The sequence below is a fragment of the Canis lupus genome, chromosome 4, assembly GCF_048164855.1.
Source record: "Canis lupus baileyi chromosome 4, mCanLup2.hap1, whole genome shotgun sequence".
Lineage (NCBI taxonomy): Eukaryota > Metazoa > Chordata > Mammalia > Carnivora > Canidae > Canis > Canis lupus.
The window spans coordinates 27,625,723-27,653,238 of record NC_132841.1 but is presented as its reverse complement, the minus strand read 5'-3'; the positions used below and the strand labels follow the sequence as shown (position 1 = coordinate 27,653,238).

General features: G+C 43.8%; 1 protein-coding gene across 20 annotated transcripts in view; it reads left to right on the top strand.

Annotated features, from left to right (window-relative positions):
- KCNMA1 (potassium calcium-activated channel subfamily M alpha 1) overlaps positions 1-27,516 on the top strand; it is a 718,149-nt gene that overhangs the window by 617,166 nt on the left and 73,467 nt on the right. For 18 of the 20 annotated variants that reach the window (XM_072823725.1, XM_072823727.1, XM_072823745.1 and 15 more), the window contains 4 exons: positions 4,737-4,830; positions 18,182-18,305; positions 22,529-22,753; positions 26,230-26,422. In XM_072823725.1, coding sequence (XP_072679826.1) covers positions 4,737-4,830; positions 18,182-18,305; positions 22,529-22,753; positions 26,230-26,422 — 636 coding nt within the window. Of the gene's footprint in view, positions 1-126; positions 214-4,736; positions 4,831-18,181; positions 18,306-22,528; positions 22,754-26,229; positions 26,423-27,516 lie in introns of all 20 variants that reach the window. The other 2 variants (XM_072823726.1, XM_072823735.1) reach the window with 1 other exon arrangement.

Here is a 27,516-nt window from a genome sequence, read left to right as displayed (position 1 = left end):
GAAGAAACTCCCCTTTTCATGTAAAGCTATAATTTCATTCGATGGTAAAACTCATTTGGAACTTCCCTAATGAAAAATTTCGCAAAGGATTCATTTCCATTTTCTTTTCTCATTATTGTTTGGCAGTCAAGGTTGCAGCTAGATCGCGCTATCCCAAAGACCCATTTGAGTTCAAGGACACAACTCACAATCCTCGGCTTGTGGCCGAGCCAGGTGAAGGAGTTCGGGAGCCCGTTCCTCTTTTAATAACCGCACCCCTCAGTGTTCTCTCCTAACATGCTGAGCTCAGTTGAAGAAGAAGGATGTACTGTTGTTGATTTCAGCATGCGTTCAGCTTGTTGGGCAGCAAAATTCCAATAAGAAATGCCATAGCCAACAAGAAATAACAATTAAAATGACCCTGCCTCCAAACTAGCAGCTTGCTCAAGACTTTCGTCGGAAGCCCTATTAGCTAGATGCCTTTGCGTTCAAGCCACTTTGCATGCTGCTCACTCTGAGTGATTCCAGTGTGAATATGACATTACTAATGACCTGCTAAGTGTGTGCAGATGTGGGTTTCTCCAGATGTGGTGATTCATAACGTAATGGAGATAGCCGGTCGACTCATGTTTATAGGTTGTTTGCCTTTTATTGCGTTTCCGAGTTTATTTGCTTTGAACCGTTTTTTTTTTTTTTTTTTTTTTTAACTCCAGCCAACAAATTCACCTTTAAGTGTCAAAGGGCCTCATCCCCCTAAACCCTGTCGAGGACATAAGGAAGGGGGGATGTGCCCCCGGCTGGACCCAAGCACTGGGTCCATCACATTCAGCATTGAGCTATTTTGGGAAAGCTGAAAGTTGGAATCCTTGCCCCATTTTATTCAAAAGGCCCACAAAGAGGCATTGGTAACCCTGACACGGTGTTTGCAAGCTGGCTAGGACAATAAAGAAAGGGATTTCTATTAAAAAAAAAAAAAAACAGTAAAGTATATGATCATCTTGAAATAAGCCCAGAGTTCTGGCCAGTGTTTCTGGTGGATGTTGCCTAGCTTTTGCTTGAAAACAGAATGCCGATGAAAAGTCGAGTAAAATGTTGTTACAGATGTTCGACTCTGCATTAAGGCTGTTGGAATTACCACCACATCTTAAATCAATTCCCAGAACATTGTCTGGAGGTTATGTCATTGAAATAATGAATCCTCTTTAGTCAAGTATAAGCAAACATGTTAAAACATCATTGTAACTTTAAATTAAACTCTAGCGCAAACCAAGGGATCTGAAGCCTCATTAGACTTGCCTGACATTTTTCTAGCACTGAGTCTTCCCCAACTGTAAAACTGTTAGATTCAGAGCCTATTAGACAAGTGAGCGCTGGGAAGTTACAACAGCACATTAAGTGTTATACTTAGGGATGTGCAAAAACAAGCCCTTGAATTTTATGAGTACTTGGAGACTGGATGGAGTTCAGCTCCTATAAAAATTCCACATTGGATTCCTGAACTTATTTGTGTTTTAGAGAAGCCGGTAAGTCAGGTTCCTTTCAAAGATCGTATCTTCATGTGCTTCCACAGCATGATGCAAGTGAAAATGCTGGAGACAGAGGTGTATTGTAATTAGCCAAAAAGTAGGCTAAGTAGGAGCCTGTAAATGTGCGTTGGCATGAAGTAGAGGCCAATTACTTCAATACATTTGTCTTTCATGAAAGTAAGTAAGTCTTCCTTTTAATTCAATTTTTATTCCTTTCATGTAGTCACAGAAGCTATGAAATGAAAATTATATTTTATAGCTTAACTAAAAGTTTTTCTAGATCTGCTTTCTTTAAATATGCAGAAATTGATAGAATCCATATAAAGGATAATAATTAAATATGGTTTATAACCTACTTAGAGAAAGAAGTTATCGCTGCTTCTCTCGTGGGATCTAAGCCATATGTAATGGTCTCCATTACACAATGTTCATATATTTAAGCTGAAGACATTCCCCCCCATCCCCCCATTTCTTCAGGGAACAGATCTGCATTTCCAGGCCTTGTGAGTGCAGGAGGAAACCTTTGAACATGAGTTTCATTTAAGAGAACAAATCCTGGTTTAAATGCAGTATGATTATGATGGATGATCTTTCTGAGTTGCAATGAAAATAAATAGTTTCCTTGCATAGAAGGAGGCACGACTTTAGCACTAGAATGAAGTGTCTCCCTGGAGCTGGGTAACAGGTATTAACTTACACATCTTCCATGTGAAGATCACCGCAGGTAAACAAACAGTGACAAGGTGCAAGGATAATGGGCACTTAACCAAAGAGGGTTATTTATTATAGGTCCAGTGCAAACGGGGAGACAATAGGTAAGCAAAAGAATCCAATAGAAGTGCCAGTGAGTGGGACTTCTGTTCAGGTCCTTACTAAAATAGACTCACTGAATAAATCGGATGAAACCATGGCAACATCTGGTGGCCTTGAATAAAGTCAGGCATAGTAGCCTAGGTTAGGTAAAAGACCTTTCTGGGTGTGTCACTCTAACCATAAGGAGGCCTGTGTGACAGAGAAGAAGAGAATGTTCACCCCAACTAGCCCCACTCACATGCACACATGTTATTCAGTCTGTCATGTGACTCAACTAATCTAGGTCACCCTGAACACAATACAGCAATAGCAAGTGGTCCATATTAAAAGATGACCTTGTATTACGGGTAGAATCCATGCAGGATTTTCTCCCCAATCCTTAGATGGGGAAAATGCAAAAGGATACTTATCCACATACCTCTCTCTCGTCTGTCTCTGTCTCTCTGTCTCTCTCTCCCTTTCTCTTTCGCTCACTGCCTTTCTACCCCATTATTAACCTGGGATGCCTGGCCCCCCTGTGCTGTGAAAGGAAGATGAATTCAGGTCAAGCCCAGAGTGCCTGTTTGCTTGCGGAGAGATGCATATCAACTCTAAGTGATTTTTTTCAATACCATTTATGTGGCTTGTATTTATTTCCTTTAATCTTTTAAGTGCTGTTTAGTCTCTGTGTGATTTGCTGTGGATACTCATTTCTGATAAGATGCGATATCCTCCCAGCCACATAGTTAGGCCTGGAGCCCTAAGTGACTGATAGGGTCGCAGCCTGAGCCTGGGCCTCAGGGGGGACGGGGCGAGAGAGCAGCTGGTAGAGTGAGTGGGATGTAGGCATTCGTAGGTGCTTTCTTGCCTTCATCACTTCTGGAAACACTCTCACCTCAAACTGCATTCTTGTTCCCTTTCCATGTGTCAACAAGACTAGAGACCACCTCCGACTAACAGTGGGATAGGGGAATGTACCAAGTGGGATACTTTGAAGCAGGTTTGGAAAATAGTTGGATTATTAGAATCCCTTGGAACCATGTATTGTAACGTACTAAATTTATTTAGGGTTTTCAGGGAAGTACCATATAATGCATGTCCTGATATGGGTCTTCCTGGGCAATGTCGAGTAGCTGAGATGGCATCCTCCCCCACCTGCCTAAGACTTGTACACCATTAACATATGTCAAGCTTCTTTTGATGTCATCACTGCTAATATTTCTCTTCTTAGCTTTAAGGTGACTGTCGTGCATTCCGGGTTTCAAGGGTGCTTCCTCCCAGTCTGTGTTGCAGTCAACTCTAAGAATCCAAGGATCCTATATTTTTCCTTCTTGACATTACAGCTTTAGCCTGAATTGTGGGGGGTGGGGAGAGGAGGGCTAGGATTTTGCCGCTGATGCCCTTGGGTGACAGGCTGGGTGCGCATCTGCTAATTATGAAGCAGCTCTCTTAAAAAAAAAAAAAAGCATGATGCAAGCTAATACATCTATAAAGCTTATTAGTGGGTGTCTTTGGGCAAAAGCAGTAAAGTGTGCTGTGTTGTTTGTGAGCGAACCTTCACATTGCTTAGCGATCTGTGTGGTTTAGACGTTTGGAAAACAGCCTTGGTTTCCAACCCTCGCTGTCTCCCCTCTCGCCAACCCTCCCCCCATCATCAGAGATATCACTCAGTGGCAACCTCCTCCTTCATTCGGGTGCTCTTCTCCGGCTGGTCCTCCAACCTCACAGCCCAGTCTGAATGAGTTGAGAAGGATGCAGCCCCCCGCCCCCCATCCCCGTGCTCTCCCTCTAGTGAGGTGCAGGGCCAAGAGCTGAGCTGGGCTGGAGATCCGTGAGCCAACCGGCACCAATGTTCCCAGTCCCGACTGATTGAAACATTGGCTGTTAGGGGCTCCGATCCCTGCCTCTCTGCAAGGCTCTTCCCCTGGCGTGCAGGGATTAGGCACCAGCTAAGGTGGTTCCTCCGTGGAATCAGCGAGCTGGCCGTGATTCTGCTGCTGTTCCCCATACGACTTCATTTCTGACTGTGGTTATGGAAAACCCCATTCGATTACTCGGCAAAGCAACTACAGTCAACTCTAAGAGTAACGACTGAGTGTTCCCACCCCCCAACCCCCACATATATACATACATATATATGTATTTTATATACAGACGAATCATGATTTCTTTTCTTTCTTGCGGCAGGGCGCTTACAAACTGGTCTAGTCTGTTTCGAGTGCATGTTCAAAAGCTGGAGTGCTCAGAGGTGATGAGTTCACCTTCTCTAAGGCGGCCTCTTTGACTAACACATTTGGTCTTTGTCACTGGGTCCTAAAAGACAGCCATGAGTTCCTAGTGAGTGACTGAGCCGTGAGTGTGTGTCCTTTGATATCTTGCCTGTATCTCGCAGCCTGCCCTCCAACTGTTCATAATCTCATGAGCTGCCTGTCTTTCCAGTTGAAGATGAGCAGCCATCGACGCTGTCCCCCAAAAAAAAGCAGCGGAACGGAGGCATGCGGAACTCACCCAGCTCCTCGCCCAAGCTGATGAGGTAAGAAGAGGGGCTGCGGGCCACCCGTGGGGGCCACCCCCCCCATCCTCTACTCCCCACCCTGCCCAGGCCCGGGCCCAGAGTCCCCCCACCCCCCCACCTTACAAGCACGAGGCGGGGGAGGGGACCGATCGTTAGGTGGCTTCTTAAAGGCTGGAGTATTTATTCTGTCAGCTTGTCAGCAGTTAATGATAGAGCTGAAAAAATTCTGTCATGAAAAACAGTTTGAAAAGCTGTTTGAAAAATACATAGGCTTTAAAGTCTTAGCTGTCACCATGTCCTGTCTCTGTGTAGTTCCTAAACAGCAGTGGCACTAATGACGGCGCCAACCAATCAGAGGGACTCGTGTGGTTAGTTTGCCTGCGGCGAGTCTCTTTCTGCTGGAGTCCCTCCGAGGACTGTTTGCTGTACTTAAGGCCATATGTGAGATGTATCATCACAATCAAAAATGAACCTGAAGATTACCTTCCTTTTATCCTGTCGATTGAAATCAAATTTCCGTTAATTGATTTTGACTGATAAAAAAGTCTAATAATCTGCGGACTTGCCAAAGCAAAGTTCAAAAGTAATCCAGTTCTGCTCAGGCTAAAAGCAATATTAATTATGAAATACAGCGTAGTGGGTACTCTTTCTCCCTCTCCTTCCTTCCTCCCTCCCTCCCTTCCTCCATCCCTTCCTTCTCTCTCCTTCCCCCTTCCTTCCTTCCTTCCCATTTCCTTCCTTCCTTCCTTCCTTCCTTCCTTCCTTCCTTCCTTCCTCCCTCCCTCCCTCCCTCCCTCCCTCCCTCCCTCCCTTCCTCCCTCCCTCCCTCCCTCCCTTCCTTCCATCTTGACTATGGCTTCCTCTTGGAAATGGTAAATGAAACCAAATTCCAACAGAGTTCTGCAGGTTTCTCTTCTGGGCCTCTTCATCTTTCATTTTCCCCGGTTGTTTTTGATTCATCTGCCAATCCCAGGGCTTATTTCCTCCAACATCCTAACTCTGTAGCACCTCAGGGATGAAATAGGAGTGATCCCTACATGATCACTGCCATGGAAACACCTGCCATCTTGATGCTTGATGTTTCTTTTTCTTTTTCTTTTTCTTTTTCTTTTTCTTTTTCTTTTTCTTTTTCTTTTTCTTTTTCTCTTTCTTTCTTTCTTTCTTTCTTTCTTTCTTTCTTTCTTTCTTTCTTTCTTGACATTGGCTGCTTTCTTCTCTTTAATTACTGAAATAAGATTATGGCCATCCCCACCCCCACCCCACCCCTACCACCCCTTTCCTCTCTGCATACATTCACATCATCCAGGCCCTCCGAGGCCACCCTTTTAGGATGCAGATGGGGCCATCCTTCTCCCTGCCCTGGAGGACAGGGATTCCCATGGAAGCTTCCCCCAGCCCCATGTCCTGCTCCATTATGATCACCTCTTGCTGTTGGATATTTCCTTAACAGTCCTCTGTCTGCCCCTCCACTCAGTCTTGCTGGGGTGTTGCTGATTTACATGCTTGTTTACAGTTTATGAGGAGAAATAAAAGGACCAACTGCCAAGCTTCTCATTTTTATGATGCCAGTTGTCATGCTAGCATTCATTTCCTATTTACTCATCTTTAGGTAATCGCCTTATCTAATGCTAATAGTTTTATCCATTTAAAGTAGAGAAAAGCCCAGGCACTTCCTTTTGCCTAAATTTAGAGAAGCAAATAAATAAATAAAGAGAAGTCTGAAAAATCTGAAACCTTTGGAGCCAAATTCCCTGTCCCTGTTTGCTATGTAAAGTATGGCTCATTTCTTTGATCTTGAGTAATAATAATTCTGAGGCGTTATACTGTTTTCATATGCTTCAAAGCTGTGTCAAAGTTTTGCTGCTTAAGGGTACTTCTTTATTCTGTTGGCTCTTGGGTACCAAGATGACAGGTCTTCTGTACGAGGTGGAAGCTTTTTTAAGTCGTAGCCTTCAGCAAAACATCAAATTACCAAATCCAGGGTAACATACTTCTACACAAATGCCTTTCCTGTAGATATATTATACCATATATATTAAATACTTTAGTGTTACACGCTACATTTTATGTGCAATAGAAAGTGATGGTTTGAGGTAGCCTTGGGGGGACTTTTTTTCCACAAGCAGAAAAAGCTAGTGTATACCGTATCAAGCATGGTTTTTACAGGACTTTCTGCCCGAAGGCCTTTGTAAATAAGTAATGATCAACAGATTGGCTGTGGGTTTTTGAAAAGCATGCCTATGTCAGTTTGCATGATGGGGGAGAATTTTCAAAGTGGGTCTTGCTTTCATTGCCTGTTGGAGAGGGGCTGAGGGAGCAGTCATCCTGGGCTGGAGCTGTCTGCCCCGTGGTACATCAGAATTGCTAAACGGGGGTCAGGCGGTGTGAGCTGAGGCTTGCCAAGCTACAGAACTTGGGTTTCTGGTGTTGGTGCCTTTGGGCTACTCTATGGCCACAACTACTGCTTCACCCCACCTGCCTGCAATGGTCTGGACTGCAGCTCAGCTGAAACGGGCTGTCCAATGACAAGTCGGAAAGTCTTCGACACCCTTCCTTTACCATGACTCTCTATGTCCCCAAATGCTCTGCAGCATCTTCTGATGTGGAAGCAAAGACCGGGTGCTGAGCCCTCTTTCCCCCTTCACTTCCAGCATGTGAGTGAAGAACCCATGGGCAGCTTCGTTTGGTTTGAATATCTGGCACTGATGGTGAGGCTGCCGGGACCTATTCTTGTTATATTCCTCTTGTTGATTGAGAAGAAAGAGCGGGGGCTCATGCCATATCTTGTGGCTTCTTCAGGTCACCCTACCTCTTCAAACACTCCCTTTCGACTCTGCAGAAGATAGGACTCTTAGGTCCTATTCCTTCTGACCTGAAAAATCCATAAAGGAAGCTAATGACTTATTTGAAGTGAGCTTTTCGACATGAGTTTGTGGCTTGCTTGTTTGAGCAGAATCAATCATTCCGAATGTGGAAAGGTTTTAGTGGCCTATGGGCAGTGATAGGAATAGCTCCAAGAGAAACCAGAGAGCCCAGAATGGGAGAGGATGGGCTTTAATTTACCACTGTGGCTTCTGCAAATAAAACAGGCTCCTACGCGAGGGTTTCTTGCAAACTATCTGCCAGCATCAAGTGCTGCCGGGACTCTGCACTAATGGTCTTTGTCTCCCTTTTGTTCTGGTATCAGACTCACCCTGGTTTTTCAGTGTCACTTAGCTCTCTGCACAGCCATTAGGTGAACAGCCTCGTTTTGTGTGTCTGGATCCTGATGCACTATGTTTTTTAGTTGCCCTGACAGAAAACAACTCTCACAGCCAGATTGAGCCAAATGGCAAGCGTCTGTGCTCTAAGCCAGGTAGTCCTGTGTCATGACAGATAACCTTTGGCTTCACAAACCCCCCAGGAGGAGCAGGCCATGGAGTTTCCCAGACTCATGTTATTTGCCTTCCTTGTTGATCTCTTAACATGGAATGATTTAAGGAACCTCTCTTAGTTTCCCTTTAAAGTCACCAACCACTCATTGCCCACTTGTCCCTGCTGGTGAGTCTACACCTTGAGAGGATGGCTGTGTTTCTTCCATTGCAGGGCTGCAGAGGGCAAGAACATTGTCTCTAGATAACCGAGTCAAGTGTTCTTAATTTGGGGGAGCTCACAGACTCCACTGAACTTCAAATGAAAGCTCTCTAGAAAGTTTCTCTAGGGGGAAAAAAAAGCACATTGGGCACCATTTTGACTACAATTGAAGCAGATCCATGGATTTCCCTCAAACCCTGCCCAGCTTACAATCATATTTGGTTCTTTCCTTGGCCACCTTCAAGGACCTGTATTCACAAATGCTGTTGGATACTAAGAATATTTCTCCAGCGGGTAGATAGTGGAGAGTAAATGCCTGGGCTCTCACACTGTATCCTCAAATAGGATCCAAAAAGGCGGTGCATTTCAGCTGTCTGTTTCAATTCCTTTTCTCAGATTAATTCTCGTTGAACAAATGTTTTTTGAAAGCCTACTGTATTCAGGGTTATAGAAAGTCTTTGAGGAGTGTAAAGTAAGATGGGTTAGAATAGGTCTCTGTCTTCAAAACGATCACAGTTTAATGTAGGAGACAGGCAAGCGTATATGGCAAAATAGAGTAGAAACAGCTCAGAGATGTACTAGCATGGGCTGTGAGAACAGAGAACAGAAAGAGCTGCCATTACTTCTGGTTTGGGAGGCTGAGGCCAGTTTGTGAAAGAGGTTTCATTTAAACCTAGCCCTGGATGATGAGGAGAATTTTCTAGTAATATCAAGCCTACCCGTGTTCATTACTTACTGGGTGCCAGGCATCATTACAAGAACATTATGCCTGTGAACTCCCTGAATCCTAACTATAACTGCATGAGTAAGAATCATGCTTTCCTCCATTTTATAGATGAAGAAGCTGAGTAGCAGAGATGTAAAGTCTAGTGAATCTGATGTGTCTTACCCAATTAGGAGGATCTGAACCCCGGTGGTTTAGCTTCAAGCCCATATTATTAACTCTTTTACTGCTCTGTCCATTTGGAGGAAATAAGGAGAGTGCTCAGGCCATAGTAAATGGCTCAATGTGGCTGGAGCAAGGGGTTCTTGGAGGAGGATAACTGGAACTGGAAATATGAGAATATTCTTGTATCCACCCACGAAGGCCCTTGCCCATCATAGGCACTGGGAAATGCTTGCAAGTTCTTGAGGAGACCGTGTTTTAGGAGGATCACTGGTGGCAGTGTAAGGAGAGGTGTAGAACCAACCTTCCATCAGGGCAGCCTTCTGGAAACATATGTTACATAAATAAGTGTGAGGAGAAGGCCCAGCCAGCCCCAGCTTCTGCCAAGGTCCTTTGGGTGCCAAACCACTCAGGTTCTGCTGTAGAATAGTGGACCAGAAGTGGGCCATAGTCTTCCCAAGAAGAACACACAGAATTCCTGACATTAGTCCAAGTTACACCGGTTTCTCCAGGACCTGGGAAACTTAGAGTCAGATAGAGGGCCCATGAGCCATGAGGATTCATGGAGGATGTTTCAGGGAGACAATTTACCAAAGAGATGGCCCCCAGCCAGGCTAGCAAGGATAATTGACAATAGTGAAAATAGAGAAATTGAGCATGGTGAGGGAGCTTCACGTCACAAGACCCAGAAAATATTAGAGATTGGTTGCCTGAATAGGAGAGGAAAGAGGATTTGAGGAAAACTGATTAGCCTCTTGGCCATTTCCTGATCATTAAGTGAAATAAACTCATCTGCTTGTTAAGTCCCATTCTTCTCTTTTGACTTATACCTTCCATGGGGTCTTTTTGTTAGGACTGCCAACTTGAAAGAGTCTAGTAATAGGAAATGGCAAGATGTCCTGAGCCCAGTCAGAGTTGGGGATGGAATGCCACTCTCGCCATTCCTTCCAACTGGGAAGAATAAAGAAGGAAGGCAGGGACAGCTTAGCTAAGTAAATTCACCTCAGAATGCACAAACAAATAGCAAATGACAGGCCCCGACGGGACTGGAGAAGAAAGAAATAGTGGGGCTCATCATACCAGGGCTTGGGGTGGATTTGACACAGGTCTCTGGACAAGTTGCACGCTCAGCAGAGGGTCATTATCCCGTCCTCTCCTTTCAAGAGCATCTTGCATGCTCTTCTCTAGGACTGAAGAACATGTCAGTTCTCCCAGGTTGTCTCCCAGACATAAAGGCAGTAATTTCCTTCTTCCTTTTAGAGTGGTGGCTGCCTAACAAGAGATGATATATGAGGTGGCAGTAGTTCTTGACTGTTTACTTGTTAGGCAGGGAAAAAGATGTAAGGAGATAGATACAGAAGTTGAAAAGGACTCGGGTCTTGGTAGAGTGGCCAGAGCCTGGCCTGAAGGTTTTGTCAAGGTGGCTCCAGGGATGACCTTCTGGTGGGAGATGCAGGTGGGTGTGTGTGGGGGGGCAATGCGGGCAGCTGTGTCTCAGGAGAGATGCTCATTACACAGGAGGGTGGGGGCAGTGCTGAAGGATGAGGGAAGGTAGGTGCCGGAACCAAAAGCCTTGCAACATAACGGGAAATAGTATTCACCCTGAAATGAAATGTAACCCAGAATGAGATAGATTATTTATGGTACGAAAACCCAAATAACCCAAATATGAGTCCTTTTGAAGAGACCACCTGAGACCCTCTTCGGCACAGCCTGTGACTCACTTGCTTGGCTTGCCCCTCTTGAGCATTGCATTCAAGGATTTAGTTACTAACTGCCTTGGAGTAGAAGAAGAAATGGAGTAGAAGAAGAAATGAAGAGAAAGGAGGGCAAAAAACAAAAAACAAAAAATGGAATTTTAAATGTACGTTACAAGAACTAATATTTTATTGGCTGTTTAATGTTTATTTGCTAATTAGCTCATGGGATGGAGGTCAGCAAGAAAGAGACGTTAGTGTCTCACTTTATCACTGAATAGTTGCTTGTAGTCCCAGTGGCAAAGACTAGTTCTGTGGAGTGTATCCATTGTGTCAAGCACCACTGTGGGGCTATGGGGATATTTTTGAGGTCTCACACTTTGTTTCAAATGTTCCTCCTGAATCTATCCTCCTCCATAACCAGAGACAGGAGCCGCTTTCTCCCTTCTTAGGAACTCCTACCAGAAGAGGTGAGAGATGTTCCTTCAGAGATAATAATTTGCATTTGTAGGAGGCAGCTGGATTTTGTTCATTCTCCACTGCAGAGCCCTGAAGCACAGTGCCCTGAGCTGCAAAGACAGACAGACTAGCACGGTGGGCATTCATGGAAGGCACAGCTTGTATGAATAATCAGTAGGAAAGGAAATTACCCCATGGGCCTTTGTCAGGACAATGTGCAAAGGAGAGCCTCAATAATCAATTAAGCCTGGGAAAGCTTTTGCCGTGTTCCAATATTTGAAGACTCCGTTCAGGAACATCCACATTTTTATAGCAACCGAGGAGCCCCAGTGAGTTAAATTTTTCATATCTATGCTTCTTGCATCTTAGCTCACACCTCCAAAGTCCACAGCTAGAAATTAAGCATGCCTGACTTCAAATAAAGAATAAAAGATCATTGTTTTGAGGGTCTGCAGAGCAAGGAATGCCACTTGCCATCAATTAATCTGAGGAAGTGAACTAAATGCCCTGCTAGAGCAGAAACACAAAAAGCTTGCCTTGAAGACAAGTGCCTAAAGCAAAACCACAAATCCCTCTTCCAGCAAACCTGCTGTGGGGAAGCCAGTATTATATTTTAAAGAGCACAGTTCCGCTTACAGGCAAATACAGCAAATCCCAGTTTTTCTGTGGCAGTGGGTTCAACACTGGCCTTCAGAAATTTACATTAAAGTACAAGTAAACAAACCAAAAAAAAAAAAAAAAAGTGTGAAAGAGGAAAGTTACAGCATGTTTTTTTAATTGCGTCCTTTGCTTGAGCTTTGGGGCCTCATTTCTCATTTCCTAAGGCTTCTCCTATCATTCCAAGCACCCCATTTAGGTTGAGGCCCACCCTGCAGTGGTCTCCCTGGGAAATTGGAGGCTGGATAAAATGTGAGAGAAATTCTCAGCCAGGGAGAATGAACAAAATCCAGCTGCCTCCTACAAATGGGAGGGGGTGGAAGAGGGGGCCAAGCAGCATTGGCTCCCAGTCAAGACCTGTTCAAACCTTGCCTCTCCTCTCACTGGCTGTGCCATATTAGCCATGTTACTTAACCACTTTCTTTTCCAACCATGCAAATGGGTAATAATAGTGGAAATTACCTGCCAGTGTTACAGTCATGAGTAAATCATAAAACCTAGGTAACAGTTCCACCCCTAAACATTTTATAACAATTCAACTCATGGTGGCGATACTTATAAATGGCAATTCACCATTTATAATGGCGATACTAGTAGAAATAACTATAGTAATCCTATATGTGTATTATTAAACTGCCCTACCCTTACCATCTCCTTTCATAAGAGCTACAAATATATGAGTGGCTTTTTAGCAATAAAGAATAATAATAATAATGGTAGTTAACATTTACTGAGGGCATGCTCTGTGTCATGTTCTATGCTAAGTGCAGGACAGGGCTTTACTCGTGTAATCCTTAAATGGAATCCATTAAGTCATGGTGGTGATTCATGCTCTAATTGTACAGATGAAGAAATCGAGGCAAGGTCCAATGTAGCAAGTAGGAGGTAAGCCAAAACTTGCAGACAGATATTTTGGTTGTGGAGCCACTATACTATATTGTCACTTAGGAAATAGGTGGTTTCCTCCCCTCAGTGATTTCTTTTTTTTTTTTTTCCCCCTCAGTGATTTCTACCCCCAAAAACATCCCTTTTGGAGACAGCTCTTGGGTCAAATGAATCAATTAAGTGGCAGGTGTCCAGGCTTCCTCTTTCCTTTGAACTAGTTGTCATAGGTATCAACCCAAAAGTGTGGTTGCGAGTTAAAGGCTCAAGAGAAGTGCCCTCTCGGGGCAGAGCAGATATGTATGTTGGGGTGGGGTAGGGTGGTGCTGAGGGAGGGAGGTACTTTGGCCTGAACTCTTTGAATAAGATATTGTGTATTTCTGGTATCATTTTGTAGATTCCTAAACAGGTGGCAGGATGCATTTCTTCCTGAAATGAACAGGTGAGACTCGAGGGCAAGAAGGGCAGCTAGGGTCCCTTCTAGAGATCGACAGCTGATACACTGTGCCCACTTTTCAAGGTGGACTGTTGTATGGGTTTCCTGGGGCTGCCATAACCAGGTGGCACACACTGGGTGTCTTGATCAATAGAAATTGATTTTCTCACAGTTGGGGATGTTAGAAGTCCAAGATCAAGCTGCCAGCAGGGTTGATTTCTTCTGAGTCGATGAAGGAGAGCTCTGTTCCACGTCTCTCTGCTGAGTTTCTAGATGGCTGTCTTATCTCTGTGTCTTCACGTGTCTGTACATGTCTGTGTCTACATTTCCTCTTCTTATAAGTGCAGCAGCTATATTGAATTCGGGCCCATCCTAATTACCTCTTTTTAATTTAATTTCCTCTTTAAAGACTCTATCATACAGTCTCATCCTGAGGTACTGAGAGTTCGGACTTTGATATACAGACTTGGTGGGGGACAGAATGATGCTCACTTAACAGCTGTGCAGCAGATAGACCTCACCTCAGAGAGATTCTGTTACTTTAAAATAATGCATGTACATCGGCTCAGTGGTAAATGACAAGTGAGCCTTGAATCAATTATGGTGTATTTTAGGGGAGTTGAGATTACTTCATGAGTTAGGGAAATTATAAAATAAGTAAGATAGGAAAGACAATATCTAGTATTTCTCCTTAATTCTAACCAAGGGGCTTTTGGGTAATTGTCTCAGAACATTTGAATGTGGTTCTCTTAATCATTTTATGAACAAATGATGCTGGGATGATTTGTTCCGGGATGTTTCTGGTGGACTTCCTTTCTAGTTACAGCAGACTGTCTGGTTCTTCTCCTGGGCCTCCCCTGACCATAACAATGTTAGTTGTTGTGCTCAGTGGCAAATGCTCTGACTTTCTTTTATTGATGTAAACTCCATCAACCTCAATTTAGAAGCACAAGTTCCTATGGCCAACTGGCTCTTCACTATTCACCTATGTCAGAGACCTCTGCAGTTTAAGCCAACCTAAGCCACTTGAAATCACTACAGCAATAGATATCATAAAGAAATTCACCCTGTCCGGTTCAAAGTAGTTACTGGAATAAACCATGTCCTAAGCTTTCTTCCAGATGGTAGAACCCAGTGAATGAGGAACACTCATGGTCATTCATGGAACTCTAAAGTCATCAGTCTTTATTTCTTCTGATCTCCCATTATTGCTCTGACATTTCTAGAGTTACTTAATTCTAGAGGTAACGCCAGTTACCTCTGGCGTTTGGATTCCCAGAAGTGGCCCAGAAGGATTTCCAGAATCCTTCTACCCACCTCTTTCTCAGCGAGAGAACAGTACCTCAAGGCTTGAAGGTCTTCTAGGTTCAACTAACATTTACAATGAAATCTCTGTATTCCAGCTTTTCTGGAATGTCTCAAATGATGAGAAATCCACTCTCTTGGGAAACAACTCATGTCATTTTTTTAAAACCCTTTCCATTTTTATAACATTCTTCATGTTTGGAAACTTGATTTTTGTTCTATCTAAATTCCACACATGGTTCTTAACCTGCTCCCAATCAGTCATATGCAATCAATGGAGTCCATCTTCCATTTGAGGACCACAATGGCACATCAGAGGACTGGCTACTGTGACTGGCCTGAGTCTTCTATACCTCAGATTGGGCAATACCACAGCCAACATCATCAGCTATGGTTTGGGGTGCCATCCTTGGGCTCATATAGGCCTCCAGGGGATCCTAATGGCTGCTAGTGGATCAACACTAAAATAAGCTGAGATTCCTCCTCATTTCTAGGGATCAGATAAAATGTTACCTTCTCTGGGCAGCCTTCCTTAATGTTACTCAAATACCAGGCAATTAACAGCTTCTTTGTTGGTATTCTCATGCCACCTTGTGTGCTATAACACTCATCACAGTGTATCACAACTCTTGATTGACGTTTTCTCTCTCTTGCTATATTATGACCCTCTCTTTGACTAGGGACTGCATCCTAATCATCAGGGTAGTCTCCATTCCTGGATCAAAATAGAAAATTCATGTTTATTGGCTGCTTTGATGATTCAAGAAATCAAAGTTCAAAGTCCAGGTATCAATGACTGGTCAGAAAAGGAACTATTTTTGTTTGGGGAGACTTTTTAATGGTCCTAAGATCAGACCCTTTGAGGGAAATCCTGGGTAATACATTTAAATTATCCAGGCCAGGGTGAGAGGTGTGTGGGGAGTACAGACTGCAGCATGACATACCACTGAGACTTCTCAGGTGCTTCTGGATATTACAGTGCCAATCATGGCTTGCAACCCTAGTGTCAAATTACACCTGAAACTACTATAACATTGTATGTCAACTACACTTCAAGAATAAATAAGATTTTTTAAAGAAGAAATTATACCTGCTTTCCCCAGACCCTCACCCCAGTTAATGAGGCTTGACATTAAACAACTGTCTTTTCTCTTCTCATTGAGGGATGACTGATCATCAGGCTTGTTTATTTACTTTTCTAAGATGAGGGTTGGAGGTATTATAGGCAAGTTTCAAGCCCCTTTGAGATAATACTCCCTCTCTAACCAATAAACTGGGCAAGAGAATTTGAAGCTGGGTCTATTTCTTTAGAGAAAATTTATTAAGATCCTCTTGCAACTAAAATATATTCTTCTAGGGCTGGGAAGACTTCATTCTGGTATTTTCTGAAATCTCTTTGGTGGTTTCTAACCACCTACCTATCACAGATGGTTAGATATCCTATCACAGATGGATATCTATGAAAACTATTAAAGATTCTTCAAGGACAAAAAAAAAAATCAAAAGTTGCTCTTGCTCTGATCTGTGACCTGTTCTTAGGAGCAACTGCCTTTTTTATTCCAGCATTTTTTTTTTTTTTAAATTTTTTTTTATTTATTTATGATAGTTACAGAGAGAGAGAGAGAGGCAGAGACACAGGCAGAGGGAGAAGCAGGCTCCATGCACCGGGAGCCCGATGTGGGATTCGATCCCGGGTCTCCAGGATCGCGCCCTGGGCCAAAGGCAGGCGCCAAACCGCTGCGCCACCCAGGGATCCCTATTCCAGCATTTTTGACTGAGTTCAGTATTTGAAAGGTGGCCTGGTGGTTTACAACACCTAAAGATCTCCCAACAGCTCAGCTACTGAGGTGCTATTCCAAGGTGGATTGTTTTTCTCTTTTGAAGATTAGATATGACAGTTCCTATAGTAATCTAGCATGTTTGTTGAAGATAACTTTGCAGAATTGCTCACATGGTATTTGTCATTTGGTATAGCCTAAAAGCAAATTCTCAGAAATAAATAAATGCAGTGAGAATTTTCCCATCTTAAGTCGGGGTGGAGTGAATACCGGGGGCGGGGGAACAGTTCATGATAGGTATCCTAATATCCCAAAAGCTTAGTTCTAGGGCTGTGGATCATGTAGGAGAGATTTCTGTCCCACTTTCTATGTAGTGGACATATAAATGAGAAGTGTCAGAGAAATTTCAGAGGGAAAAATACTAAAAACTAAGTAGTCACCCACTGATGCTTAAAATAAATCATATAAAGGTAAAATCACTTTATAATAAGTTTTTGGAATTCGAACCTTTTTATATTTTCTATCTTGAATTGGTGATATTATTTAGGAAAGATAATTCCCCTGCAAGGACAGGTAGATATGCCCGTGACAGTGTCCTAATTATATGTGGTCAATGTTGTAGAAACCTAAAAGACCTCCCCCCAATTGAGATATGGAATCGCTATCAGAGATGGAATCGGACAATAAATATGACCCAAGATGTAGGAGTATGTTTCTTATGCTGTGAACCTGTTAGACCTGCCTGATTTTATTGTAATTCCTAAGATTGTTGGTAAGGCTTTGCCAGTCCACTGGAGGGGAGGCCTCTGCAGCAGCATCGTTCCTCTCCACCAGTAAACAAGGCAAGAGGATGAATTCAAGACAAGTTTATTAAGATGCGTCTGAGCTTGAGCTCTCATCCAAGGAAGGCTATAGTTGGGAGGTGCAGTGGGGGTGGGGGGAGACCGTCATTGGATGGTGAGTGCAAATACAGTTGTCAAGGCAAGGAGAGAGGGTGTTGTTTAGTATTGAAATCATGTATTCCAGATGTGGGCATTTGGTAGTCAATCTGCTCTGAAGTGACATGCTGCTGAATCTTTAAAGGGCTTCAGCCGGGGAGAGCAAAATCTGATTGGGCAAATTGCTAAAATATTTAAAGTGCAGCCTGTTAAAGCTTTTACTGCGAAGAGCATCACGTCAGAAGTTGTAGTCAGAAAGAGCAAGTAATTGGCTTTCCATCCTCATGCCAGTCAGTCAGCATGAGGCTCTATTCCTATTCCTTCCTCTTCATTGCCAATGCTAATAACAACCCTTTGGTCTGAGTGTGTGTGTGTGTGCGTGCGTGCGCACGCGTGCGCATGCCCACTCACGTGTGTGTGCATGCGCGCGCACACATGCACACACTGGGGAGACTGGATGGTTGGTAAAATGAGAATTGGAGGGAGAGGTATCCATGAAAGGAGGCTAAGTCCACAAAATGACATGAAGATCATTTTAGAGAATTACTAGGTGATAAAGGTAGCCTGCATTTCCAGGTGATTGTGATGGTTGGGGCAGTTGTCCTTTAAAGAAGGGGTTCTGCAAACCAAAGAATGGCCTTCAGTGGTGGCCACTTACCACGTGTCTTTCAACTCCTCTGAGATATTACACAGGGGGCACTTTCCATTTATAATTCATTACATTTTCCACTTAGGTTTTCTTGTCATTTTCTCCCCAGGCATGACCCCTTGTTAATTCCTGGCAATGATCAGATTGACAACATGGACTCCAACGTGAAGAAGTACGATTCTACTGGCATGTTTCACTGGTGTGCACCCAAGGAGATAGAGAAAGTCATTCTGGTGAGTGGCGGGCCACAGAATCCGTGCTATCCACTTCTGTCCCAAACTACCATGGCCAGGAATGAGGTTTCTCTAACTGGCTGGTGGGATGATAGGGTCCCTGGGCCTAATTATTTTTGATAACGAAAATTTGGGACACAGACTGAAGCAACTGGAACTCCTATCAGAATATGAGCCAAGGATGTTATTTTTAATCTCTGAATATTTATTGGCTCGTTACAATATGGGGTGGTCATGTGCTGTGTAGAAGGCACCATGGGAGGCAGTATGTATGTAATTCCTATGGATGTGGCTGTGCTTGACCTCTTTACACTTCAGTTCTCTTATCTGTGAGAAGATGGGATGAGAATGACCCTAACTGCTAGGGTGGTAGTGAAGAGTAAAACCCACAGGGGACTCAATAAAGTTACTTATTATTATTAAATGCTTTGAAGAGATATGAATGCTACCAATATAATAAATAATATTTTTTGTTTATAACAATGTCTTGTCTTCTTCTAGATAATAGCCTTGCATATTTGGGATCCTTCTTAGCACATGATGCAAAATGAATTTGCTGATGACAGCGATGAGCCATGGGTCCACCTCAGACAAGTGGGGGCTGAGAGCCCTATTTCATGGTTAGGTCATCTCAGTAGCAGCAGTAGGCTGCTTCTGGTCTCTCTTAGGAATGTCAGCCTATATAACAATCCATTCTACTCTGTGGACTTGTCCTGTTAACAGCTTTAGGTTTTAATGCCCACATCAGCTTCCCTACAGTTTATTGTCCTGCTAATCCATGAAAAATGGATTAATAATCAGGAAGGTCAAATGGAAGAGTTCTTTTTCCTTTATGCCTTCTCATTGCAGATTGCTGTGCCCTGCTTCTTTATGTCAGCCAGGAAAATCCTATCACTTCTGATGTCATGGCCACCCTTCTCAGAAAAGGGCTGTCCCAGTTCCTCAGAATGACTTCATACTCTAATCCACTAGATTTTTTCCCTGTGTTTTTATCTGAATGTGTCTATGTGTGTGTGTTCTCAGTTTAATGATAATCAAGCAATTAAGAGCCAATACAGGGTTGTTCTAGAGGCTGTCTTGGAGGTGTGAATGTTGCAGACAAAAGCACGGAGAGTCAGAATTCTCAAGAAACAGCTATTGTCCAATTTTCCAAGAGCGCAAATGGTTCTAATCACAAAGGTGCTCCGTGTATTTACATCCTGATGTATTCACTGCACTTTTGCCCTGTTGATCCAAACTCAGACTGGCGCTACCCATTTAGAGCCGGTAAAGGGCTGGTATCAAATCTGGAATCCAGAGTTTTAATGGCTTACCTCTATTCCTGAAGAGTGTATGGCTAATTGACATCCAAACAAAGTCCCTTCTGGCATGAAAGAGTTTAAGGAAGTGAGTTACTGCTTCTGTCATCTGAAAAATAACATCGTTTAACAAAACATTTATAATAGGCCATTTATGTGCTAGGTGCTGCTCTTGTCACTAGGGGTACAGCCCCTGACAATGACTGCTGTCATAGAGCTTATGTTCTAGGAAAGGCAAAGAGAAGATATGCAGGTGAACAACTGAATATAGGAAAACAGTTCAGACACTGATACAGTGCTATGAAGACAATCAAGGAGGGCCATGGGCCAGAAAGGGACCCAGGAGGTGTTATTTAGACAGTGTGGTCCAAGAAGCCTCCTCCAAAGTCACACTGGAGCAGAGATGAGAATGCTCAGAAGAGCCAGCCATGTGAAGATGCTTTGGGGTTGCATGCATCCACTGGGGGCTAACTAACTGCCCTGGGGGCTAGAAAATATGAAGTAGCCTCAATCTTGAGGAAATGGTCATCTAATTAGAAGACATAAAATGCAGCCAAGAAATAATATATTTAATGCTGCGTGTTATGAGGCACAAAATGCTATTCACATCTAGGGGAGAAGGACTAGGATGCATCTGACTGGCCAGGGGAGTCTTAGTGGATGCACACAGATTGTGCTTTGAAGGGTTTAAGGCCACAAAGGCCCAGCTTGGGCTAGGCCTTCAAGGATGTGTAGGAAGCAGAGGATTGTGCATGTGAGTAGTTGTTCCGTTGGGTCCTAAGCCTGACAGAATCAGACTCTAGGAACTGGGATCTTGACAGGATTCTGTAGGTGACGTTACTATGGCTGGTCTAAGGATTGATGTATTGGTCCCCAGAGCTAAGCTCCTATGGTCAGCCACTTTGTTAGCTGGAGCCTTTCCCACCTCCCAGTGTCACACTCCAGCCCCTAATCTGGACCCAGTTTGTATTCCTCAGGCTCACTGAAGAGAGCTTGACTCCCTGGTGACCTGGCCAATTAAAAGGAATTAGAGGGCACCTGGGTGGCTCAGTCCGTTGAGTGTCTGCCTTGGGCTTGGGTCATGATCCCAGCCTGAATCAGGCTCCCTGCTCAGCGGGGAGCTTACTTCTCCCTCACCCTCTGCCCCTCTCTCACCCCCTCCCCACTTGTGCTCTCAGCTAGCTCTGGTACTCTCTCTCTCAAATAAATAAATACAATCTTTAAACAAAATAAAAGTAATGAGAAACCCCATCACAGCATACTGTAGACCAGTTGATGCTCTACTAGTGGTATCCAGGCATTCAGACTTCCAAACAGCCAACTAACTAACTTTAACTCTTCTCCATGAAGCAGGGATGTGGGATGTTGACTTCCCAGTGGGTCCTCCTTGATCACCATTTCTAAGACATTCTTACAGCCCCTGTCTTAGGTGTTCTGTACTATTGCAGAGGGAAACTGATCATGGTGACAGCCCCTGCTTTATTCTAACGATCGGGGCGTGAAAGCTAGCTGCTTCTCCTCCTTGGGGGTTACTGTAATAACCCTGACATTGTCGTGAATTGTAATATTGGCATTTAAACAATCAATACACCAGTCAATTCTAGGGATTAAATCAAGCAGTCTGATATGTGCAGTGGACATTAATATGCCTCCCCCTAAAGCATTGTAAGTCACATGGGGCCATCCAGGCATGCAGTGGATGGATAGAGAGGAAGGAAGGCAAGAATGGGAGGTATTGGAGAAGCGTCCAGAAGGAGGAGCAGAGAAAGACCCACTAACTGGCCTCCTCCTGTGTTGCTCTCTTCACTAATATAGTGAGCAAAAGGCAGTGGCTTCCTGCTTGCATAGGAAGCTGGGGTCCTCTACTCACTAGAGTGACTTTATTCATTCATTTGAAATCAAGCCTAGGGTTGGGGGAAGCCATGGGCTTGTTGCTCTTGCTGACCAATCTCTCAATCCTTTTAGTTACTCTCTGGGAGTCTTCCTCTGATGACATACACAGTGGGCCACTCCAGGCATGTCCCTGGAAACCACAAAGCAGCAGTGGACAGGGGTCAGCAGACTCTGGAAAGGGTCATATAATAAATGAGTTAGATCTTGCTGGCCATACAGTCATTGTCAAGCTAATCAGGTCTGCTAATCAGGTCTGCTGCTGTAATGTAACCACAGCCATAGGCAATACCTAAATGAATAAGATTGACTATGTTGCAATAAAATTTCATCAGAATTTGAATTTTATATATTTTTCACATATTATGAAATCTTCTATCATTTTTTTCCAACCATTTTAAAATGTAAAAACCAATCTTGCCTCACTGACCATGGACATACAGTAGCAGATTATAGACCAAGTTTGGCCTGTGGGTCATAGTTTGCCAGCTCCTGGCCTAGGATGTCCTGGTCTACCTACTGATGTAATGATGTAGTATGAAACCCCATTGGTGAGTCCAGAACTCAAAACTCAAACTTCTCAAGCTGAGACTGGCATAGATCTTACCATTTTATCATCATTTCAGCAAGAGAGCCAAAAGAGGCAGCTTAGCTTATTGACAATTTCACGGAAACGAAGACTCCTCTTTCTAAACAACATAAATATTGCTATTCCTTCTTATTTTTCCTCCTAATAATCATCAGGAAAGACCACCAGCTCATATGTATTATGGCATAACTTTCTTAAATCTTTGTCGAAGAAGACATCGTTATGTGTGGACATATGTTTATATATGTTTATTACACCAGTACGATGCATACACACATACTCAAATTATAAATATATATGACATGTCTGTAACATGGATGAAATTTTTAAAAAGCACGCAGAAAGCACTCAACAAATGTTTATCTTTATGAAGGTGATTTTTAAAAAATCATTACCACCACCTTGAGGTCTTTTCTTCAATGCTGGTGCACTTCTCCCTGTTGCAGACTCGCAGTGAAGCCGCCATGACCGTCCTGAGCGGCCACGTGGTGGTCTGCATCTTTGGCGACGTCAGCTCAGCCCTGATTGGCCTCCGGAACCTGGTAATGCCGCTCCGTGCCAGCAACTTTCATTACCACGAGCTCAAGCACATCGTGTTTGTGGGCTCCATTGAGTACCTCAAGCGGGAATGGGAGACGCTTCACAACTTCCCCAAAGTGTCCATATTGCCTGTAAGTCCAAGATCATGTTATTGATGCTTTTTCCTTCTTTTCATTCACAAAAGAAAATCCCAGATGGATATAATAGTTGTAGCTTTGATCAAGCATCTGCTTCTTCATCTGGTTATGGGCCTGAGGACTCAGCCCTTCCCCTGTGCTCTGTCTAGGAATATCTAAACCCTGGGAGACCTTATTAAAAGGAATTTGCAGCCAAGATCAGCTGCTCATCAAGCATGAAGTTAGCTGGTATCAAGTGCATTACCATATCAGTGTCTATATACTCTGTCCTGCCTACCCTAAACCTAGCGCTTTGAGATATTATGATGCTTATAGCAAAATTTACTCATGGAACTACTTTTATCATTGTACTTATGACACTATTAGTGCTTCTGTAAATCTTGGACCTAACACTTTCTGTTTTTAACTAAGTGGATTTAACAGAGTTCTTTCTCCATTCTTGCTGTACAGAAGGCCAACCCCTTCTGCTGGCCACTCCCTGCCTCCCATTCACTTAGAAGCCTAGCACTGTTTTCATGTGTGCATGCACATATGTGCTTGTGCTATTCTTGAGTTAAAAAAATGCTAGGACCCAAATCTAAAAAGAACAGTTTAGGACATTCCACAATGTAGAGTAAGGATGTGGGATGTATGGCTTGGGAGTCATTTAATTACTTCCTAACCATTAATCAATATGCTTTTCGTAAACTTTTAAACAATTCTAGGTTCAGTACACTTATTTAGTAAGCACATGTCGTTAAGAAGAGTCACCTGAAGAAAAAAAAAATAGTCATATGCATAGAAGAACATAAAAAGATATGTACCTTGCTAGTTTCTGTCATGATGGATTTGATTATGTATTTCCACAATTGTCTTCCTACGTGTGCTTTTCCACATGGTCCCCTGGGGACACATGGACTGGGGTCTAAAAGTATTTTGTAAAGAGCTTATTATTTTACTGGGCTACACAAGTCTGTGTGTCTATGTGTGTGTGTGTGTGTGTGTGTGTGTGTACATGTGCATGTGTGTGGTGTGTGTGTGTGGAGTGTTGGGTGTGTGTGTAATGTTTGGTGTGTGGGTGCATGCTGTGTGTATATATATGTGTGTTTCTGTCTGTGTGCCCTTGTGTACGTGTACTCACCTGCTGGTATGTATACAAATAAGCTCTCGTGTTTGCAGGTCCTTTATAAACCCTCCAAAATTTAGTGCACTCAAGCACACTATATTGACACAACGTGGGCCTTCATCTATGTCTTCATATATTTCATGGTTTAAACAGTGCCCTACATCTGAAGCCAGCCCAAAGAAACATGATGTTTCTAAGCATGTCATTGTATTTCTTGAGTTTTGAAATCATGTGTATATAACTGTGCATGGATTGTCTTACATCACAATTACTGCTGGATTCCTTACAAGGTGAAAATTAAAAGAATATAGATGTAGGCAATTGAGGCTTAGGCACTGGGAAAATGATTCAAGAAGTTGGTCTGACTTATTTTGTACCAAGAGATCCCTGGAAAAGAGGGATTCTTCTCCTCTCAAAAGATACTGCTTCCAGAGCCTGGAACTAGTAGCTTCCCAGCCCCATAGCACTAAATGCCTCCTCCTCCATACTACCACTTTGCAGCAGCATCTTGGGGGCTGAGAGCAGAATCATGACTCTCGTTGGGTCATAAAAGGGGATCGATGGTCTCATTATGTGCAGCCAAATTCCATCATCCCAAGGCCCCTTCCTTCTCCAGGAGGGAGAATGAGAGGAAGGTATCCAGGGATGGATGTGGTTGGCCGACCTTCTCCCACTACAGTCGGTGAGTTGAAGGCAACTCAAATCTCCATGTAGGCCAAGCATACACTGGGTTCAGGCTGGAGAACCAAGTATGTAGACTCCAAAATGATGCCTTATGGCCCCTGGGGAGCCCTGACATAGGATGGCCTGGTGGGTTCTGCTATGGTTTCTCCTAGGGACACAGAGCATGTGGAGGTCACCCCCTCCCCTCCAATACTAATCCCTCTATTCCACTTGAGCTTACATTCTTCACCTCTCTGTCATCACCTCCTTGTTCTGTTTTTTTTTTCCTCCCTCACTGCTTTCTGTTGTTATGGAATTTTTAAAAAATCTGTTTACTGGCTTATTTATTTTTAATTATACCAGTAATATACAAATACATTCTTGTTATAAAATATTCAAACAAGATAGAGGTATATAAACTCAAAAACTTTTTCCTTTACCCCCCAATCTTATTCTCCTCCCTAGAGGCAATTACTATTATCAGTTTGTGTATATTTTCCCTGAAATCTCTCTCTGAATGTACATGCATTTATAAGTTTATTCACGAATATACAGTTTTATTTTGTGAGTTTCTTTTTACATAAATGAAATCATACTTTTTTGAGTTATCTAGAACTTGTTTTTTGTGTGTGTATGTTTTTTCCTGTCACTTATCCCTGTCACTTATTTTAGAGATCCTTCCAAGGCTATGCCTACGTGGAGAACTGTCTTGGTCTCTCAACCTGCTGCATAGACTCCCCTTGAATGTATGTCCAGTGGTATTTTTAACCACTCCTAGGTGTTGGCCAATTAGGTGATTTTCTTGTTTTTTTTTTTTTTTCATTAAAAATTTTTTTTGTTGTTTTTTTAGAGAGGGAGAGAAAAGGGGGGGGTACTTGGAAGGAGAGGGAGAGAGAGAATCTTAAACAGGCTCCATGCCCAGTGTGGAGCCAAGCGCAGGACACAATCTCACGACCCCAAGAACATGCCCTGAGCCGAAACCAAGAGCCGGATGCTTAACTGACTAAGCCACGTAGGCGTCCCTCTTGTGTTTGTTTTTTCTTGCTGAAAAAATACAATAAAATTACATGACTTGAAGCTGAACTCCTTTTCCCCTTCGCTTTGCAAGATTCACATTCCTTCCAACCCTCCCACATCCGCTAGGTTGAGCAGCACCATCAGCCTCCCACCCCCCAACCCCCATCTCATCACACAGTGCTCACTGGCTATTTCCCCTTGGCTGCATTGGAAATTCTAGTTGGAGCTGCTGTTTTTGCCCGAGACAGAAGTGACCTGCTATTAAATAAACAGGCATTTGAAACCCACCCCCTCGTTACGTTCTGAAAGCCAGAGGTTGCCACAGGACAGTTTCTTAAATCAAGACAATTTCCAGGCAAGAAAAAGATGTAGAACCCTGGCATTATTCCTCTCCCTCGTTTGTTAGCAACGGCTTGATTGAGTGGGGAGAGCAAGCCTGAAATGCCGCCATCAGCACCGACTACCCTTTAGATTAGCACACAGCTCCTATTCCCTTGAACGTAGTTAGGCCAGCTTAATGTCAAGGCATAAAAAAGATACTTGTTAAATAATTTCCCAAAGCTCTGGCTCAATGTTTAATTTGTTTTTATTTTTTTCCCCTCTTTCCCTCTCGTGCCTCGGTCTCACTTTTGCTTTTCTTCTTCTTCTTCTTCTTTTTTTTTTTTTTCTTTCCTCTATGCCAAAGGGTACGCCATTAAGTCGGGCTGATTTAAGGGCCGTCAACATCAACCTCTGTGACATGTGCGTTATCCTGTCAGCCAATCAGAATAATATTGATGATACTTCGCTGCAGGACAAGGAATGCATCTTGGCGTCACTCAACATCAAATCTATGCAGTTTGATGACAGCATCGGGGTCTTGCAGGCTAATTCCCAAGGTAAGGACAGCCTGTAATACTTCTCTGCTGTGCCTGCGGGGGACAGGGGCTGGCAAGAGGGATATCCTTCACTCAGTAATTCAAAGAGGCTCACATCAGCCTGCCTGGCAGTGAAACCCACGGTTGCTGGGATGGCTTTGAAAGGGGCATCTGCTGCCTCTTCTTACCATCGTGGGAAGCGGGCTTGAGACCTGAACACCCACACTCAGAATAGGCTCCCACCCCAGAGAGGAAAGCGGTCTTTCAATTGCCATCCCCTTCGTCTTCCCAAACAGTGGCTTTATGACCAGGGTTACCTGCTAAAAGTCAGGCACTGGAGAGATGCTGGCTGAACAATTCCTAATGTTTCTCTCCAGTTTATATTTTTGCCATTGACCTATGTTAAGCTTTGCCATTGTTATAGCTGCGTGGGGATGTTAAGCTTTGCCTTGTTATATGCTGACCTATGGGATGGTGACCCTTGGACAGTGGGGACGACAAGGACACAGAAAATCATTCAGCAAGAGGTGTTGCTCATCAGCCCACACATTCTCTACAGGAGGCATGACGGAGCTAAATGATCCACATCTGCTTTCTCCGCTCTGCCCCATGTTCCTTGTCATTTACTCTGGGATCCTGGGCAGAGAGCTGCTAGTGGAGATGTCATCCAGAAGTCTCAGAGAGGCAGCACAGCAAAACATCGTAACAAACAGCCTCACTAATCAGGGCCCTGGGAGGATGGGGTGTGAGGCGTTTGTGCAGGCTTGGCTGTGAATCCCAGGATCATTGCCACAAGTGTTCTACTGGAGGGGTGGCACTGGGGGCCTGATGGGGGCCTGAGTCCCATCAGCCCAGGACCAAAGGCGTAGGGAGCACGGCCCATGGAATCCTCTTCTCCACACAGTTCTGGCCTGCGTCTGCCAATGAGAGCGAGGCACAGGGACGATCTGGAATCTGGAAGGGGAAGGAGGCCCTGGTTCTTTGGAGGCAGTGACAGTCAGACCCTGAGCAGATGTGAGGTTCAAAGCAGCTCTTAGGGGAGCTTTCTGAGCATCACCGGCTTTGCTGCCAGGGACTGATGTGGGTGTGTATGGACTTCTTGAAGTTGCCTTCAG